At 50.0% G+C, this 19924-nt stretch overlaps 5 protein-coding genes across 5 annotated transcripts; 3 read left to right on the forward strand and 2 right to left on the reverse strand.

Annotated features, from left to right (window-relative positions):
- Positions 1-1227: 1227 nt before the first annotated feature.
- On the reverse strand, positions 1228-4023 carry Aud_001229 (VIT and vWA domain-containing protein; the record flags this gene model as incomplete). Its single annotated transcript, XM_043286729.1, has 1 exon — positions 1228-4023. One exon carries the CDS (start codon positions 4021-4023, stop codon positions 1228-1230), a length of 2796 nt encoding a protein of 931 aa, XP_043142664.1.
- Positions 4024-4806: 783 nt separating this feature from the next.
- On the reverse strand, positions 4807-6184 carry Aud_001230 (putative MFS monocarboxylate transporter; the record flags this gene model as incomplete). Its single annotated transcript, XM_043286730.1, has 2 exons — positions 4807-5927; positions 5980-6184. The coding sequence occupies 2 exons, from the start codon at positions 6182-6184 to the stop codon at positions 4807-4809; spliced, it is 1326 nt and encodes a 441-aa protein (XP_043142665.1).
- Positions 6185-8410: 2226 nt separating this feature from the next.
- Aud_001231 (uncharacterized protein) lies at positions 8411-9515 on the forward strand (the record flags this gene model as incomplete). The annotated part of the gene is made up of 5 exons (XM_043286731.1): positions 8411-8597; positions 8717-8804; positions 8877-8995; positions 9057-9235; positions 9309-9515. 5 exons carry the CDS (start codon positions 8411-8413, stop codon positions 9513-9515), a joined length of 780 nt encoding a protein of 259 aa, XP_043142666.1.
- A 3835-nt stretch (positions 9516-13350) lies between these two features.
- On the forward strand, positions 13351-14112 carry Aud_001232 (uncharacterized protein; the record flags this gene model as incomplete). Its single annotated transcript, XM_043286732.1, has 2 exons — positions 13351-13815; positions 13870-14112. 2 exons carry the CDS (start codon positions 13351-13353, stop codon positions 14110-14112), a joined length of 708 nt encoding a protein of 235 aa, XP_043142667.1.
- A 448-nt stretch (positions 14113-14560) lies between these two features.
- Positions 14561-16246, forward strand: Aud_001233 (uncharacterized protein; the record flags this gene model as incomplete). The annotated part of the gene is made up of 5 exons (XM_043286733.1): positions 14561-14727; positions 14808-14887; positions 14972-15338; positions 15416-15681; positions 15762-16246. 5 exons carry the CDS (start codon positions 14561-14563, stop codon positions 16244-16246), a joined length of 1365 nt encoding a protein of 454 aa, XP_043142668.1.
- Between the last annotated feature and the right edge of the window lie 3678 nt (positions 16247-19924).

Consider the following 19924-nt stretch of genomic DNA (forward strand, 5'->3'; position numbering starts at 1 on the left):
AATCCATCTCTATGGCTCTAATTATCAATTGAATAATGGGTCGGCAGAGACCTCAAGAATGTGTTGGACTAGGTGACAGTTGTGCCTCTTCTGGTCCATTAACTGGACCGGTGTCTTTCGTCAGTTTGAGAGGGCCTGTTATTATGCTTTGGGCAAGTTGGTGCAACGTAGATTTTGCCCAGCCTCGATGATGTCTTCAACCAGGCTAACTCTCCCATCTTGTGGGAGGTATTTGAATGTCTCCAAAGGAGCTTCAGGGTGTCGTCTTTGCAAAGGGCATGTAGTTCAGTGTGGAGCGTACATCCCCGGCATCTCTATAAAAATGGCGAGTGTAGGAAGCCGCGTGTGTCCAGAGTCAGGTTCACGATTCCAACCGGTGACTAGCGGAGGCAGACATCCAGATTCTGCACCATGAGCCACGGCATGTGCTATTAAGTATTCGTCTGATGAACCACATTGAAGTCAGTACCATATCCGAGAACCTTCATGTGAAGGCAGTCGTCTTACTGGAATAATCCTTAGACAGAGTAAGGAATTGTGTCGATTATGTGTGGACGTATGGATATGTCGAACGGTTTCTGTATACCAGGTTGAGGGAAGGCAGATGATGAGAGTGCAGGAGAAGAAGATATCTGAAGGGGTGGCTACAGACTTATATAGAGCCAGACACCCCTTTAAGTAGATGAGAGTAGTGAATGGAATCCATTGAATGCTAGAAGGTATTGCCTCTTTATAGAGAGGCAATTACAAAGACAGTGAATATGGATCAGGGATAGCAAACACATTCACCTGAGAAATGAAGAACTTAATGCCGGTATTCCCTTTGATGACCTGGCCACTAAGAGATACGGTATGTACTCTCCCTTTACTACTTTACAAAGGGCAGGTGAGCTGAATCCTGTCTTCTTTATCGGCTCTATGGCTGTGATTCTAGGAGCCGGGGGAATATCAGCAGGGCATTCTAGTTCAAAGGACAACCGGAATACCAAGCCAACTAAGACACAAAGATAAGAAAGAAAAGTAGTAGTACATGAGATATGGCTATAGAGGAGCCGTATTGTAAACTAAAAGTGAAGGAGAGTCGTATTCGACGAAATTCTTTGTTGCCAAAAGCATCAATCACCTCAGAACCGCGAGGGTTGGAACCTTCGGTTAAGGTATATTGGGCTATTGTTAGACTAAACTAATCATCAAGCCATCCTAACGCGAGCAATCACGGTCATAATCTCATACCAAGGCAATGATCTCATTCTCCTTTGCTTTGAGAACATCTCCCGCCTCCCCCATCTCTACAAGTGTCTGTCTCTTCCACCCCTCAGCTTTGTCGTACACCAATTCCCAGACCGAGCGATCATCCGCACACTTGGTGGACAGGTACGCCATTGCCAGCATGGTCGCAATGACTGTCAGATTAGAACCTCTGCTATCCTTCTGAAATAGCTTCATCAGCCGAACTCGAATATCCCGCTCATCTAGCCCTAGGACCTCCATCAGCTCCGCTGACCAAGTCCAGTACCCCTCGAACGACTGCAATGCGATAATCCTGTGAACTGTGCTTGCCCCTCCGGCAGTCTCACTGGGGACAGTAGGAGACGCAGGTGTATACCCGACCGAGCCAGCGGAGTCTGCGCTTTCCATCTCCATCATAGCATCTTCCGAGACGGGACCGGGAGGACAGACGGCCGGCTGCATCAGCGCATCAAATCCGAATCCCATCCCTGGAGCCGGAGGTGGAGGTGGTGGTGATCTTGCAACTGCAGGCGCACCGAATAACGACTGTGGGACTCCTGTTGCGCTTGAAGAATCTGCGAAGCGGGCGTATGAGCTTGACGGCGATCCTGCGGTTTGCCTTGCCAGTAAGCGTGCACTGAATCGGGTCGGTGGCGGTGGTGGGGGTGGCACTATTTTCCTATGCGCTTTTGGGGCTAACCGCCTGTTTCTGGCACGAACAGGGCCGGGTGCCGATGCGAAAACCGCGTGGACGGTATTTTCTTCCTGAGGAGCCTCGGGGATAGGAAGGTTGGCAATATCCGTCTCTTTCTCCTGATCCGAGGTGCTGTCTTTCTGCAGGGCGATGAAGGAGCAGTGCTTGCCGGTCACTTGGAACTGGGTCCCAAGTTTCTCACATTCACGAGCGATGATACGTTCTTTCGAGGCGGGATGGAGATTATTGACTGGGTTTCCGTTGCTGGTTGCGGCGGCGAGCCAACCGTGTCCTTCCTCGAGCTCGATCATGGCTTTTCGGACGGCAAGTTGGTGAATGGTCTCCCCTGTGCCGATGTCGTCGATTGGAATGCGCAGGACGAGCGGACCTTGCTTTGAAGTGGCGCGGAAAATGAGGGCTTTGGGGGTGTGCATGGTTGCTGGACCCAGGAGGATATATGCTGTCGTTCGGATAAAAGGGTAGAGAGGCGGGATTTTGTATGGTGCTTGGATGGTTGGGGGAGGTGTGAGCACCGGTAGGGGTTCTTCGTCCATCCTCTGCTCGTTCTCCTTGTAGTCTGCATCAAAGAGGGAAATCGGCTGCTGCTCCTTTTCGGTGTCATCAACGGTCATGGTCTTCGGCCGCTCCGGGAGAACGACCTCAAAATCCTCGGCACCGTCATCGTACTCGACCTCCAGCTTATAGTCGGAAATATGTGGCGTCAGTGCTCCCTTGAGCATGCGCACCACCTTCCTGTCCAGCTCTTCGTAGTTCACGACCAATTGCGAGAAGCCATTCCCGGCGCGCGCAATCCCATCGACGAGCGAATGCGACGCCCCATCGCCAATTCCGAGTGAGAAGAACCGTGCACTATTGTCAGCGGCCGTCTCACGGATGAATTTGAAGAGCGCTTCTTGGTTCCAGATTTGCCCATCCGTTAATATCAAGACCTCCAATTCCTTGTCCTTCATCCGACTGTGGACCGTAGCCTCAACGGCCTCCTGCATCTCCGTTCCGCCCATATCCGCACGGACGCCGTCGACAAAGCTCAGAGCTTCCTGGAGGCTCTCGGCATTGTAGAGAAGACTCTGCTTCCACAGAAAGGAGTACGAGCTGCCGAAAGAGCAGATATTAAAACACACTCCTACCGGGAGACTCTTGAGAAAGACCCTGAGGGCTGACTTGAGCGTGTCGATTTTCTCCATCATGCTTCCACTGCGGTCGATCACGAAGATAATCTCAGGTTTGATTGGCTCAAGGCCAAATTTCGGGACAAGAGTCGTCATGATCGCCCGTTGGCTAGGGATAGTCGAGTGAGTCTCCAGCATCGCACGGGGCGTGTCGAGTCCATCTGCCTTGACGAGGAGGACAAAGTCGCGCGACAGCGAGGTCCGATCTTCCTTTAGATTGACACTTGCAGACGCCTGCGCCGGATTGAAATCCTTGTCAGACGCACTGGACACCGACACCCGTCCCAGCGCAACACTCAGCGAATGACTCGTCGACTGGATCTCCCGGATAACAGCCGTACTCTCCATCTGCACATCCACAGTGATGGAAATACCCTGCACATCTGCCTCCGGCGGCATTACCATATCCTCCGCCTGGGAGCCGTACCGCGGCGCGATAGAGTTAGGCAGCGTATACCGCACCGCATCAGTCTGCGCATCCTGCTTCAGCTCCCCGACGAGGGTAAGCTCTACTACAACCTTCTCTCCAGGCCTGACATTTCCAAGTTTAATGGAGAATACGTCCGAGGCACTCAGCGAATGAGACATCAGCGCTGCAGACTCGCCCTTTGAGACGGCATTGTCGTATTCCGCCTTGGCTTGCTTGCGTGGTTTCACGCGGCTGTGCAGGGTGCGGTCGCCGATCTGGCATTTGAAACTCACTACGCTGACACCATCGTATAACGGGAAGGTATATGAGACTTCTTGCAGGATGTTCTTGGATGGGTTCGTGTATGTCTGGGTGAGGATTGTTCTGGAAACGGACGACAGGATAGTCGCGTGGGCTTTGATGCCAATACGGGGTAGGTAGATAGGCTTTGCTTGAGGGTGGGTGTAGTAGATACACCCGCAGAGATATGTGTACGTCATTTTGGTTCTCATCTGTTGTTGATGGTGAGAGAAGATATTGATCGGGTGGAGATCTATATATACGGATAGTACTAGTGGCGATAGTGCTTGTAGGCAGCAAGCGGTCGAGCCTTGTCCACCAATGAGTCATGTGGGAGCCTAAAATCACTCAGCCACTGGATTTATAAACCTTGTCTACTTTAGCTTGCAAGTCAAATAGTGTTCTGATGTACTCCGTAACTAATCTTGATATAGTTGAATCATGATATGACTCGCTAAATTATCCTGTTTCGGAATACCGCCAGTCATCATTAATTCTGTTCAACTGACATCGATTCTCGTCAATACCTTCATATGACACACACATGACAGGGATGTCGTTTCCTCTTTATTGATACTTCTATTAATGCTCCACGCTCTGTCGCTACAGAAATCACCTCGCGTCTAGAGCTTCTGGTCCATTTTGTATTGTGGTTGAGTATGGCGAACGCCTAGCCGCGGGTATATATATGTAGTGGGACGCCAGATAATGGTATCCATCATCCGAGGTCTCATCAGAAAACACAAGTGTATGGCCTTTTCATAGATGTGACAATTAGCGACGGACAGAAAACTACATTATGGATTGCAATACTTGTTTACGTCGTCTCCTCAATCCTGTTGCCTGGTTACGCTCTGAGTGGCCGACAACTGGTGATAGATCAAGTGGAACGACGACATTCGAGTTTGAGGACTGTAGATAAACTTTTAAGCGGTCAAGCATGACATTCACACTCTTCAGCCAAAACGACAAGTCATGAATCACTACAGCTTGACCTTCCACTTCCACCTCCAATCCAACAAGGCCCATCGAGCCATGACTACACTCACCAGTCCCACCATGAGAACCGCTGAGTAGAAACCGATCAGCACCTGCGGCGTAGTCGACTGCAGTAGCTCTCCTCCAACAGGAACAGTCAACAACACTCCAAACGCAGCAACACTGTAGATAGTGCCGTAGAATCTCCCATATTCCTCGGTCCGACACAGCTGGCCCGCACAAACAGGCGCCAGGGAGAGCCATCCCCCAGACCCAAAGCCAAAAACAGCGACGACGGCATACAATGTAGCTTGACCGCGAGAGCCAAATGGGAGCCACACGGTGCTCATCACCAGAAGCGTCATGACGACCAGCGCTAGAAGAATGTTGAACCGGCCGAGTTGATCCGCTGCTAGACCGGGAAGCACACGGCCCAAAAAGCTCATGCTGTTGAGTAGGGTAAGGGAGTAGAATTGGGCGTCGAGAGAGAAACCAGCATAACGGACGTACGTGGGCAACAGCGCTGCGCAGCCAAAGATGATAAACTCAAACGAAAAGACCGCCACAGCGAGGAAGCATAGCCGTGGAGACCTGAAAGCCCCAAAATCAACGGTCGCGCGGCTGCGATGACCGGTCGGAAGTCGTCCTTTGACCAGGATGATGCCGGCCGTATAGCAGCCAACCGCCATGAATGCAATCGTTCTGATAGCCCATGTCCATCCCAATTGCGGGAAGAGTTTGCGCAGCAGCAGAGGGATGATTGCCCCTCCGGCGGAGGAACCGCCCATGCAGATTCCCGAGGCGAGCGCCCGGCGACGATTGAACCAGTGGCTCAGCACGGCGATGGAGACGGTTGTAATGACTGCAGACGAGATGCCTCCTAATACGCTGAGGCAGAGTACAAAGTGCCAGTATACTCTACATTGTGCCAGCAGAAGAAAGGACACAACGTTAGCGAGGGATCCACCCACCAACAGCACCCGCGGACCGTATCGATCAAACAGAGGCCCGACCTGGACTCCAAGGAATAGAGTCAGAAAGACAAGAATAGCGGTAATCCACCCCACGTCACGGACGCTGTACTCTGCCAGCTGGTGGGTGCTGATATAGTCCTGGACCGATCCGACTGTTGCACGTTAGTAGCCGTGCTCCGCTAAGATGAATATGAGGATGGATACCTGCAGTTTGAAAGCCAAACGATGGAAACATCATCAGAAATGAGCCCAGTAGACACGTCCAGGCTTCCCGGCCTCCTTCTGGATAGGCCCAGCTGACTCTGCCCTCCGTCTGCGTATCTCCGTCCTGCGCTACCAATTGATTCGTGGGTTGGTCATGGCGTATTGGGCGCATGTCGTAGGTTTCTGCGCTACTTGATTGCTGCATTTTGTTTGGCCTTCAGTTAACTGTTCGGAAAAGAATGTTGAAGTTGAAAACGCACATGGTGCAGGAGAAGGTGTATTTGGTATTTGGTGGATCAAATGTCGTTTAAAGGGCGCATTCCCCACCCAATCACACAGATCTCGTATAACAGAAATAAGAAGATCAATCCAAACACCGATTGCATAAATGACATGTTTATCGATATTCTAGAAGCGCTCTGAGTGCAAGTGGACAACTGCTGTATACCAGGGTGAGGAAATATGTGTGATGAACGGCTACTAACTGAGACAGGACCACTCAGGAATGGTTTCATTCAATTTCTTTCTTGAGAATGGTAATTGTTTGTAGGTAGCAGATACTAGTAGTATAAACTGCTTGTTGCAAGTGGCCATGCTTCGGATAGCTTCATGTCTTCTCGTTTGGGTAAGGGAAGTCACAGGACGCAGCATTGCATAGACTGCTCCCGGCATAGTTTCTTTGCAACAAGTTTCTTGCTAGAGCTCTGGCAACATAAATATACACTAAACTTCTCAAGCGAATATCAACCACTAACTATATACTTTCTCTCGTTCTTATCATATTTTCCTTCGAACTGTGTAACTTGGCCAATTCACTTGCCACTGGGGTTTCTATTCACTGTATTCAGTTATTTTCCAAGTATCTCATTCACTATTACATACCTGCACCCACTTGTCAATCATGTTTCATCTCTTCATTCCAACTCCCTTCCTTCATTTGCTTCGCGATGGCCTACTTGCTCATGATTCCAGTTCTGTCACTTCTTGCTGATTTTCCTGTCCTTACTTGCTGATTACTGCTACCGCAATTGAATTGCCGGCGTCTTCCATTATCTTATACCGGTCAATCCGAGGAACCTGGAAAGGAAGAGAGAAGCAGAGGCAATGCCAGGAAGGTGAGCATTTCGTTTGACATTTCCTTTCGGTTTGGGAGCAACCTACTGATTCGATAAACTATGCGCCCTGCTACGTCACAGACCACGCAGCCAAAACCATCCGGACCAGAGTCCATCAGGCGGTTGCCAGGCTGGAAGCGCTTAACGTTTGGTTCCTCACGGCGGCTCCAATCCACTCTGTGCTTGGTATCCGGGACACTAGAACAAAGTCTTTCTCTAGATTGGGAACTACACCAATCAAGAAAATCGCCCGGTGGTAACCCAATCAACAAAGCCAAGCTTTCTTAGCTGGGAGGAGTACGTGACTCTCCTTGACTACAGGCTCATCTACAAGCATGAGTACATGGCGGGGCTGATAAAGTCCCTTGCGGACTCAATCCCAACTCTGAAGGTGATTGAGATACCACAGGCGGGCTTACATCAGTATAAGGGATTCCTTAAGCTCCCCGATGAGTTCTGCCTCAACCTACAGCCTGGTGACGCGATGAAGGTGAACAACTTTGAAAGAATCACATGTTGATGAATGCAACTAGGTATGCGCAGTTGATCTCCCTGGCCCCTGCAGTTCTCGGGCACGAGTTTGTCTGAGACCTTCGATAAGCCCCATGGATTATTCATTCCACACGGATTCTATCGCTTATACGTCTCCTGCAGGTGTTTGCTAGATTTTGTGACCAACCCTCACACCTACATGGGACAAGGCCCAGAAGGAAGTATCCCACTCAGTGATGGGGGAGGTGGAGTTTAAATGCAACAAAATCTCGTTACAGGTTGCTCACTCAGGCATCTCAAAGTGTTCACAAACACAGGTCAGTCGCCTGCATTCTACTGTACGATATTGCTAACCCTGAGCAGTGCAAGAACACTTCGCTGCACCTGATACAAACTCACGACAGACGCTGTACTCTTGTATGGTGTCCGCGCTTCTTGGAGATATTCGGGCTCGACAAGAAGTAGGAAGACGCTTGTCTGAAGCCATGGATCCACTACACCGGTTGCTCTTTCATGCGGTGGTCCCTCGCCCGGTCTGGCACAAGAATGGGGTCTGCTGGTCCACATTATTCACCAGGATAAGTTTGTCGACGAGCTCATTGCTCGAGTGCGATACTTTCTTATTGTCCGAGTCAGAGGGACCCCTGCTTCGGGTAAGACAACTCTCATGAATCTATTAGCCAATAAGTTGCTCGAATGTGAACCGGAGACACAGCAACTTATCTTCTGTGTTGTTCATCAACTGCCTCAATGGACGATCTCATACAGCAGCTGTTCCCGGGCTGACAGAGCGTCAACAAGCACGCCTTCCTCATAATGGGAACATGACTCATCCTGCTGCCCTGGATCTGATCTCTCTGGAGACCTTCCATGATGGCCTTGTTGTTCTCTGCGAGGGAGCGCTCCCAGACCACCACCTTCTGAACGCCGGTTTCCTTGTAGACCTTCAGCGCGTTTGGGAGGCCTCCTTGACCCTGCTTGACGCTGAAGGCTCTGTGGTCCCGGTCAATTGTGAGTACTTCTTTCTTATCAGGTGGTTGTCTAGTTATCTTGCTAACACCAATGTCCAATGTCCTAGGAATGTTGTGTGCTCCTCCCTACATCGCCACGTCATACTAACCAGAATCTAGTTGATGTATCTGAAGGTCCAATGATCCCCAGAAATACATACCGGTCAAAAATCCTAGCATTTTTTGAATCACTTAAAGCAATACAAATGTGAGTACATACGTTGAGCTGGGCCTAATAATGACCTTTTGATTGGATGAATGCATGTCTAACATTGTATAGGCCACGTATCGAAGAACCTGCTGCTCTGGCTTCGGCCACCCCTCCTCCTCCTCCTCCTCCTCCTCCTCCTGCTGCTGCTGCTGTTGCTGCGGCTCCGGCTCCGGCCCCCGCTTCCAAGAGTCAGTATATCGATTCAACCTTCATGAGAAGCATCTAGTGGCACTGCTAATATAGATATAGAGCGGGAAAGATGCGGGGAGTGTGGAAATTTCCACAAAGGGGATTGCTGCGGGCGTCGCCATATTGGCGACTGCCCCCCCGCCCCGGCCGCTTCGGCGGTTTCGCCACCAGTTACGGTGGTTTATAATGTGTACGACGGGGTGGTGAATTCCTTCTGTCCGCCTCCTACTACCTCCTTGGTGGGCGGGGGGATCCACGGCGGTTATTGAGAACTTCGCTCGGCATGTTGGGTCGATTGGTGCTGCAACTCAGTTGGAATTCCTCGCTCTTATCGACCAGCTAAAGCGCCGCACCCTCATCATCAAAGTGATGCTGCACCCCGAACACAACATAGCCGCGCGGAAATTCGATTCGCTTATCACTTTGGAGCTGGATTCGATGGGCGTGTTGGAAGAGGTCGATCCCCTTGGATCGGCATCCACGAAGTCAATGGGTCGGACACGATACTACGTTCGCTAGACTGATGTTTGTGCGGACTAGGTGGCGGCCAGCATGGCCGGCCACCTACTAGTAAGAAATGTTGTGGAATCTCTGCGATCAATGCTCAATAAAGGTAATATAAGGCTGCAATGCTTGTGTCGTTAGCAACTGCGTCGGCGGAAAGGAGTGCTCTACGTCTAAGAATCTTCTGACCCCTTGGTCAAGGTAAGTCTATCAAAGACAAAGCTACATCTTGACATGTTTTGACAGATCCCACTTTTCCATTATAAATTGACATCCTGGGTGATCATCATCTGTCTGATTATGAATACTAATGATGTGGTTTATACAGTCGAAGTCCTCCACAACCAGGACAACAACGAACACCACCACCACCACCAAGCCTGTCAAGAGGCGACACCGTTCCCCTAGTCAAAAGGCTAAGTCAAAGCAATTCTTCGAAAGAAGGATCAATGAAAGGAAGGCAGCGAAAGCAGCGAAGGAGGAGACCACCAATGCCTGATTTCCTTTTAATTTTGTTTGATAGGTAGTTCGTCATGTTTGCATTACGGGTCTTTACTGAGGCGGATGCTCGAGTAGCTGTACAGCTGCTAAGATGTGAGAGTGGACGGACTCAAGACACAACAGAGCATCAAAGCTACTGCCATCATGACATCTGCTTGATCTTTTGCCTTCCTCAGCCAACCAGCAGAGATACGCCTAATGAACACGGGTACCTGGACCATGCTTCGGCAGGGGCCCTAAACAACGCCAACAAGTACCACCATTCCGCTGTCACCGTTGAGAACCCAGAACACTTGGAGCTTAAATTGCGAGAAGACAACATCGCTGAACAATGAAGAGCTGGAACGCCATGAGTTCGGATTCTTCTAAATGTCGAAAACTTTTATCTCAGAGTTTGCAGCTGCCTTGGCCGGGATACCATTTCGGCAACTTTCTGGGCGCTCATACAGGTCTGCGCCCTAGAGAGTCTCAGAATTTTAGAAATCACTTTCTCTTCTCCTTTATGGCCTCCCGAGAAAATTGGTCTCTGGAGGCAGGAGATTTTTCGTGACTTGAACGGTTACATTTAATGGACTTCCTGCAGAGCCGAGAGGGCCCGCTAACAGGCGACGAAGCATTCCACCTCCACTTGAGAACGGAGTGTGCACGACACGGAATCAACTCTGAGCGTGCCATCTGCCCCAGTACGAGTGTTTGTTTTGCTGTCTTTTTTGTTGGAGGTTTATGCTAGTTGAGCAGTGAACTTGCCCACATCATATACCCCAATGCCGGTGCGAGTGCGGAAGAGTGGTCAGAGTGGCTAAGGCCTTGCACCCTATGCCTGGAGATACTGGATATGTCGCGTGGGCGACGGCACTGCAGTTCTTTATGAACGGGATAAAGGCGATCAGCGTTCGGTTGGCAATGATACCTGCTGTTGCAGCTGCCGCAATGCATGCCATGCGCCTGATCATAACCCAGCTGGCTGACATTTTTAGCTGATGATTCTGTGAGTAGCCCCTTTCCTGGTGATTGTGCATTCTCATTGTGTCACTGTGGCTGACAGGTAGTCAGTCAGAAGATGAGGTGGTCGTGATGAAGCCCTGCCTGCTCGGGCTAATCTCCGAGTCATCTTCCGTGAGTAGTCCCTTTCCTGGCAATTCCGTGTCATCATCATGTCGACGTTACTGAGGCTTGCAGAACTTATTAAAGCAGCACGAATGCGATAATACCAAAAGTTTATCTTCCGATCGCCTTCATTCTGATCATGGCACTTCGTTTTGGGCGACTGGACACGGACATCAGTACCTGCTTAGAGACGGCCAAGAAACGACCCAGCAAGCAAACACAATGGAAGAACCCACATCAGATCCTTTTCCCACTTGTCAAACCAGACAAGACGATAGACTTCACCGAGCCATGCCACCCTTCAATGATCACTGTGGTTCTTAGGAAGATGTACCCCTTAGCGGGCGTTACAGAACACCTAACATCAATGAGTCTGCGCCGGGGCTTTGCCCATGATCTTGCCCGGGTGCCAAATTCACAAAGTGATAAATTATAGCCGAGTCCGCTCGGCACTTGGCCACACAGACCGTTCTGATGCCCGCCCTGGTGCTACGATCAGGAAAACACCAGCGCGCTGCTTCTTATGAAAAGTCTTGAGCAGAAGCCCGAATGAGGAACAGACCGAGGTCGTTCTTAGCAGGGCCCTCTTCTTCTCTAAGCCTAGAGATCTAACCCTAAGTTATGCGACTATCTGCCTTCCCATGTCATCAATTAGTAACATGGCCAGAGTAAGTATATAGCTCCTACATATCTTTCCCAATAACCGAAGCACCTTAACGTAGCACCGCAACTCCTGCAGATTGAATCGCTAGCTAATGGGTCCCACGGCAGGCTAGATGTGGCACACATCATACCCTACAGTTACACCTTCGAACGCCTTGACCAGCGGGCAGATCCATGTACTGTGAAGGACTAGGTATGTGTGTTCTGGTCTCCAAACACTCCCAGCTGCTTTTCTTTCTATACTGCCAGTACACCAGAGCAATTATTAACATACAATTAGGACGTGGAGAACTATCCTTGTCGCATAGCCTTTCTTCTCAAGACAAGTCGCCCGTTACATGGACGATTGCACGTGCGTCTCCGGCTTCTATTCCACGTATGAGAGACTGGCGGGAAAATACTACCAAAGCAGCTATTTAGTTGCATTGTGGGAGAGCTCAGATGCAGCTTCCAAAAAGACTATAAAGTGGACAGAGACTCTGTCCCAATGGGACAATGACCAGATCATTGCATCGATCGTGTCCTTTACACCAAAGGAAGCACGAGAACTTCTCAACGCAGAGAACCCCCAAACATTATCCGAAATAAGGGCCCTCAGATGGAAGCACACCTTGGAGCCTGGGGTGTACATCAAAATCATTGAGGCTAAGGAGACGTATGTAAACATTGGCTCCACCACTTCAATTCACGGTGGATGAGTCTGAGTGCCGTTAAAGAAACGAATTCACGAAGGTCTCCCACCTACTTTGAAGCTACGCAATCACTAACTATTAAACAGGCATCTGCCAGCTGGGAGAGTCGCCTCTCGAGAACCCTTGTCGCCCTTGCTATGAAATAGTCCGTGGCCAGAGGGTGGATCAAGATACAACTCTGTCTAGTCACTGGATGTTAGGAAGTCCAATTTTGAAGATCTATACCTGGCCTCTGAAAGTTGTTGTCGCTGTTCTTCGACAATGAGCATGTCCTCCTGTGGAAGGATGCGATCTTCCCAAACCCGAATAAACCCACCGACAGCTTCCCAGAAAATCGTGTTTGCCTCTCTCCAGCAGTACACACAACCCCAGGCCTGGAAGACTGCCCGGTATACGTCAAGAATAACGTCAATGCAGAGCGGAATGGCTCGTTTGCACTATATCAACACACTAGAAACAGACTGTCAAGATGCGCCTAGTTTGAGGCTTGGTGTTTTGTGACAGGTCCAAAGATCTCCAGAGTCCAGACTCACCTCGGAGGCCTGAGCATGGTTGGGCTTACATTATCGATGAGTTGCTTCATTCCAGTCATCAACTCCGGGACTCCCAACAATGAGTTTGGACCAGACATATATGCTACAAAAGAGTTCGAAACGGCGTTCGATTATGCTCGGCCAAGCGGTGCCGTGATGGTGTTCAAGGATCCCGACCTCCAGGATCTCAATGTGTGGAGTCTCTCTGCGAGAGTCTGAAGACAGCGAGGGGACAATGCCAATCGGACAGCATCTACCAATGCGACCCCCTATATCCCAACGCTAAAAGTTTTAGGAGTCATACCGCACTACACCAAAGCAATACTGGACTGCCCTTGGCAAGCCGACGCGAATATGAGACACATTCGATATGCCATCAATATTGTGGAAAAGCACCCTGTTGAGATACTCTCCAGCGGCAAATCTTTCAGAATATGGATCGCATCTCCTTACAACGGAAAGGATGCTCATATTGTTCTTCGACACAAGATCTCGCTCATTCAAGAATTCAACGGCCCTGTCTTTACCACTTCAATTGTCATGGATTCTCGGATCCCACAGTTCTTCTTTTATCATGGGGTTTTAACGGATAATGGTGTTCGTTTCAGGGCATTGTCTGCAAAAAACCAAGACCTATACCTGACAGTCGCTAGCAAGCTGGGTGGCATCGCAATCAGGCAGGACTTCTATGAGACCATCCATCGTCCTGCCATTTATGGGCAGTTCACCCGGGAACATAGGGAAATCGTCAACCGGTTAGAAGCCGACGCTGATTCCCAGCTCAAGAAGGCATTCCCTCACATTGTCCGGTTCAAACAGGTAGGTAATCTTCTCATATTGAAAGAATTCTTGTTACTAATGCACATTATAAAGCCATCGTTCATACTATGCGTGGTTGTGGACCTCCCGCCTGGACAGGGCAGCGGCCCCTGTCTGGCAGTGAGCGGGCATGCTGCCCAACAACAGGAATCACCTTTTGACCGTCCTTCTCCTCTGCCTGCTGTTCGGCACCCACCACCCTTCGATCAAGCTACTTCCACTACCGCAGACGCTTCTCTCAGTCAGGAGTTGTTCCCACTGATGTTGGGGGTGATTGGAGTCCGAGGATCCTGGTGATGGCGAGTCACTAGTGGCCATGAACCTAAAAGGGAGCACTTTGTTCGTCCCTATCTGCATCTCTTGGATCCAAAAAGTCTCTCCGCAAACCACCGCTCTGTTGTACCTTTGCGGCTGTGGGCAACATCTGCCCTCTTTGCTTCTCTCTTTCAGGAGACAATCACTATGATTTCTCGGGTGATCACCAAAGCTCTGGGCAAGCAGTGACAGGAAGAACCGAGAACCGCGTACAATCCGCATTGACTCCATCGAACACAATTGGCGCCGACATCCCACCACTCCAGCGGAAGGTGGTTCGACAAGAATATTCCCAGACCTTCTACTGTGCATGTGCTGAGTGTTCTTAAGTAAAATTCAATGACCTCGAAGCCGGCGAGTATAAAAAGTTCATGTCTGGCTCACAAGCGCGGGCTGTTCATCAAGAGTCACCTCGTTCCGAACAAATCGTATGCAGGTCCTGATCAGTCTGGCGGCAGATTTGCCGACATTTTTCAAAGGCATTGAGTCCAAACTCGCAGGACTACCGACCAGTCCCGGAGACCAGGATATCCTGGTCCTGGTCACGACAAATTCACGAGCTCGCAACACATTTGAAGACGGCCGTGCTGGTCCCCTGTATGTATCTTCATTCCATATTTTACTATACAATGTTCCTTTTTTCGTGCCTACCATATTGTGGCTAATATTTCTGGTAGTAAACGTGCACCTGGTCCTGCTAATCCAGGAACTAATCAACCTGAAGAAGGCGTCCAACCTCGACTGCACAATTACGCGTGTACGATATGTGCCCAAGTTTGGGACACACTCGTATACCACTATTGTTGATGGCGTGGTGCGGTCCTGGAGGACTCGGCCGCAGTCTGGGCTTTGATCGATACCGACGCAGCAACGAGGGACATTATGCAGGGTTACATTCACCACCGGGCCAATAACTACGACCATTCTGAGAAGATTAAAGGCGCCGTTAGAAACAACGTCGTAGAATGGCCACAAGTCTCCAATGTGCTCCCTGCGGTGCTGGGCCCGGCCGCGCCGCACGTGGACGTCCTGGGTGTCAAAGGGACTCAGATCCCGGAGCTGGCGGTTCTCTGGTTCATCATTCAACTGATGAGGGCTAAGCACTCCCTGTTCCCGCGGTCATCCGACCGCGGCAAAAAAGCAAAGAACAAGCCGCAGGTGAATCCAGCGCTGGAACCCATCTACCACGCCACGCGGGCAGTGGAGAAGTCACTGGCGGCCAATGACGGCAAACATCTCTCACCTGACAACCAAGGGCCTGACGATGGATGCCCAAGCGCTGCAGACTTCCCGATCTGCTGCCCCTGCGTGCGGACAGGCCCACTGCCAAATACATGGGTATCCGCGATGGTTTGAATCTGGTTGTCGCCCCTAAGCGCCTCCTTCCAGTGTGGGTGAAGGAGTGGAATGACACAGTCAAAGCACACTCATTGCTGAATATGACCCTGCTGCTCGGGCACGGTCCTGCAATCCAGGGCGTCAAGACTGTCAAGGGATTTGAGGGCAAGGGATCACTTATGGTTGCTGAGGCTGAGCAGTGGCTTCATGCATGTGCATGCATCCAGAGTGCTAACAGGAGTCTACATACAGAGGAAATACAAGCGCTTGCAGCTACTTCTAAGCGCGCCAAGGGTACCATTCCCAAGATGCAGATCGATTTGAGATCCTCTCAGCCCCCAGAAGTGTTTCATCACACGTGCTGGAAACCTTGACCCTGTACGGCAAGGCCCCGAAACCTGCAGCTGGCTCGGGTCCACGCATCAGTGTAAACGGCGCCCGATTTGCGCGGGCATTTCGGGATGAGTGCCATGAGGAGAAGGGTGACGGAACCACCGTCAAGGTTTTTGATTATTTGCGCCAGAAAACTATGCCAGATTTTTGGATGTTAAGTGGCACGCCGTTTGAGACCTCGCCCAGCGACGTAGCCTTCTACATGGGTTTACTGGAGAAATCTCGGCGGGCGCAGCATCAGGCGCAGCATTTCTGTACCTCCGAAAAGATCAAGCAACTCGGGCAGCGGTTCTCAGATGACGGCAACCTTGGCTCCGGCCAAAACGTCACCAACCCGGCCAAATTCAACATGGCCGCGGACGACATGTTCGGCGGGGGGCCATGAAGAGGTCAACACTCAGTCCTGGTTGGTTCTTGCTAACAGGTGTAGTGCTATTGTCCGCAGCGCTGGCGACGAGCCAAGCTCTGGGCATTTGTCGAGATGAACGGCTACTAGCAAAAATAGGAGTGAGTTGTCGTCCTTCGCAAACTAGAACATATCCGAAGAAAGAGCACTCGTGACCGAAATACATTGTTCCAGGCCAGACATCTGTCCACACCACACGGCACTGATACTTCGATCAGCGTCCGCATACATGCTATAATAAATCGACAACGTCCTCGGGCAGTCTGGTGTGAGGCGTACATACACAAGAAAGTTGAAGAAACTCTGTCAGGGACAAGTCCAAGGGTACCATGTATCCTGGAAGATGCATGCCTGTACGGGACACCCTCGGCTGTATTTGAATGGAAGGGAGCATGCTCCCATTCATGCCTCACTGAGCATCAAAGAACACCAAAAGTACAAACAACCGCCGAGAAACGGCACCAGCCCGAGGAAAAACAAAAGGAGAAACAAAAGGAGAAAAAGAGAAAAGTACAAATGACCGCTGAGGAACGGCATCAGGAGGAGGAGAAACAAAAGGAGAAAAAGAAGGCATACAATGCAGAATGGCGCAAAAAGAATTCAGAGAGAATCAAGGCACTTCAGCCTGCCCGCATCTTTGAATTTAGAGAGCTCCGCCCTCTGGAAATGATCATGAGGCCACCACGTGAACGGCGCACGCGTCAGAAGGCGTGAGCAGAGAGCTCGCCCGGTGACTGATTTAAACCAAACACGAATCCAGTCTACTATAGCCTAGGGCAAGCTCTATGACTATTAGTACTGTCAGGACAATCTTGATTCGTGATCACAGGGCGCAGAGTGCCCCGAATTGAGTCACGGAACGGGTAGGCAGCAGGGGCCCGAATCTTGCATACTGACGATCATTTAGACCCGATGCATCATTACGCAAGGCACCCAAAGCTTCTGGCTCTGTCCGAAACCAAACGGGTCGGGCCTTAAGGCGTTTGACCCCAAGCTTGCTGGCTGGTTTGGCCGCGTGGCCTGCAATGAAGGCCACGAGTTCAATACATTGACTGGAAATTCCACCAAGCGGTGGCTCGCTTGAAGACGAGACCGGTAGATCTCCTAAGAAACATTTCTAACTATCATCCTCTATCATCCTCATACAAGGTAAGCTTACAGATCTCTTGTATATCGACAGACAGCTAATCGGGGAACAGTCTTTACCACTTTTGCCAAATATCACTTACACCAGCCAAAATGAGCATTCAGCCCGTAAGCATTTCTTTGACCAACTGTGTGCTGTGCCCTCGCTGATTTTCCCTGGCATCCAAGTATGGTACCTTGTTGACCTTCCATGACGAGTACCGGGCCGTAAGTGATCAGGAGTATGAGGGCGCCGTAAACCTGCGTCTGGGACCTCCTCCTCAACCATTATTTTAATCAAAGTGACGGTTTTGTCCATAAAACACCGGACAAAGTCGAAAGGGGCTATGTTGGTATGAATAGCCTTCTCGCTCATAACTCATCTCAGCATGGCAAATATAATTGCAATGACAGCGGCTGATGCCCTCAAAGAACCCGTACCAATATCCAAGTCATTATAAGACATACAACCCGTCACGCACTACACCCAGTCTACTATGTGGGAAACCTCGAGCTATGGCCGTCTCTTCGTCGCCGAAGTATTCTGTCGCGCCCCAGCCTGACCAAAGAACAAGGTGTGTAGTAAATAATCATTCTTATAAGCTAGTTACTAGCTAGTTCTGTTTAGGAAGCATACCAAAGCTTAAATAATTTAAAGAAACACATTCAGGTGACGCACAAGGATGACTCTTGTGTTCTTACCTCAAAGGGTGGTGCCCCCAGCACCAAAGAACAGCAGATCGCGATCAGTAAGTACCTACTTAACTAGTTTATGACTAGTTACTAAGTAATTGCAGAGTGATATGATGAGCTCATCAAGTCATACCACTTTGGTTATGATGATGAGACCCCAGAGCTTCCCCCCTCCCCCTCCCTAAGGATGGACTTGTAAGTACCTCCTAGTTACTGGTTCCTAAGTAGTTACTAACAAGTTAGGTTCACATGACAAACATGCGTAAGATGACAAAGGAGATGGGCTCTACAGTGCCCTGCGAGGCCTGTAAGGAAAAGGAGAAGCCAAAAGGTAAGCTTTAAATTTCTAACCTAAGGCCGAAGTGGCTAACACTTTCCAGAATCAGACCTGGAGTTCACAGGTTATAGCTACTAGAATTATTGGACCAAATGCTGCTAGCTCTACTAATGAAGAGCATGTCTTTGTCTCCTGCGAGACTGATGTTCAACGGAGACTACTAGGACGAGCTGGTCAAGTTTTAGGTACTGCCTTAAATCTCAGGGGCACGACCTCATATTTTTGGCAGTTTCAAAGGCACTATACCACCATATGAAGGATATAGCAAAGTTCCCGATTTTGTCACCATGGACAGACCGTGGATTCTTCTACTTCTGATGGAGAACAAGTGAGGGTGAACGGAACTTGATATGGATGTTCGTTCACTTGTCAAGATCAATCTGGGCATCCTTGACTTCATGGTACGGACGGCAAACGGTGTGTGCTTTTCGCCGGTGCTTGCGCGAATTGCATATGGTATTCGAAAGGTGCGCAGTGCGAGTTATATGGCGGAAAGTCTGCACAGCCGTTAATACTTGATATGCCACAACCTCCGCAGCATACCCGACTGTCAGACCTTCAGGTCTTCAATGTGACCACGAAGGACATCACACAGACTGATAAACACAGAAATTGGCGCAGGTCTGCCTCACCCCGCAGATCCAATCAACCATCGCCGACCCGGTGTGCTGAGACGAGAGAACAGTGAGGATTGCGGGGGACTTGAGGAACTTTGGGAGACTTAATACTTTTCCCCATCACCAGATACGGTCATTTTGCGATCTGTAACCCCATCTGAAAGTAGTCCTTCAAAACAACTTCCTGAAACCGAATCTTTGGTTCTTGCAGAACAGGGAAGGAACCAGAGGCTGTGTTCCTGTTTCCACAGCCCAGAAAAGTGCTCGAGAGCATAATCAACAGATATTGTGAAGCCCTCCAGAGGTAGTGATACTGCAAAACATTACAGCGCTTCTCCCTTCTCCCTTCTCCACCCTCTGCTTCTTCACCCTCGTCTTCTTCTTTCTTCCCACATGCGCTATACTTGTCTTCTTACTTCTCACTAAAGACGGAACAATGACCGGTATTACGTCTATACTGGCAGCCATCGGAGTCTGGGTTACAGCATTTCCGGCTTGTGGACCAATACGCTGTGGGAGACACTCATCCCTAGCTGAGCTTCCAACCCCAGGAACTGTATAATGGCATGACGAGAACGATCTTGAGAGACGGATGGAGGTAGTCGACTGGATCGTTCCAGAGCAACGATGAGCCACGACGCAAGCCTCCCTGGCGCACTCTGTGGTGAGACCATATCAGATGGAGGGCATTACCTGTCTCATTCGCTGTAAGTATCTAGGGCTATCACGAATCTACTACCCTACAATGCCAGACACGTACTACCATAGAAACGGTAGCATGTCCGAGTGATTTGGGACCTCAATTCATAATCTTCCCCTGAACCTTATTTTCTGTCTACCGACTGGCATGATGCTCAATGGATAAAAGACTGAAACGGTTTGATA

This window comes from Aspergillus udagawae (genome assembly GCF_001078395.1).
Source record: "Aspergillus udagawae IFM 46973 DNA, scaffold_1, whole genome shotgun sequence".
In the NCBI taxonomy this organism is placed as follows: Eukaryota; Fungi; Ascomycota; class Eurotiomycetes; order Eurotiales; family Aspergillaceae; genus Aspergillus; species Aspergillus udagawae.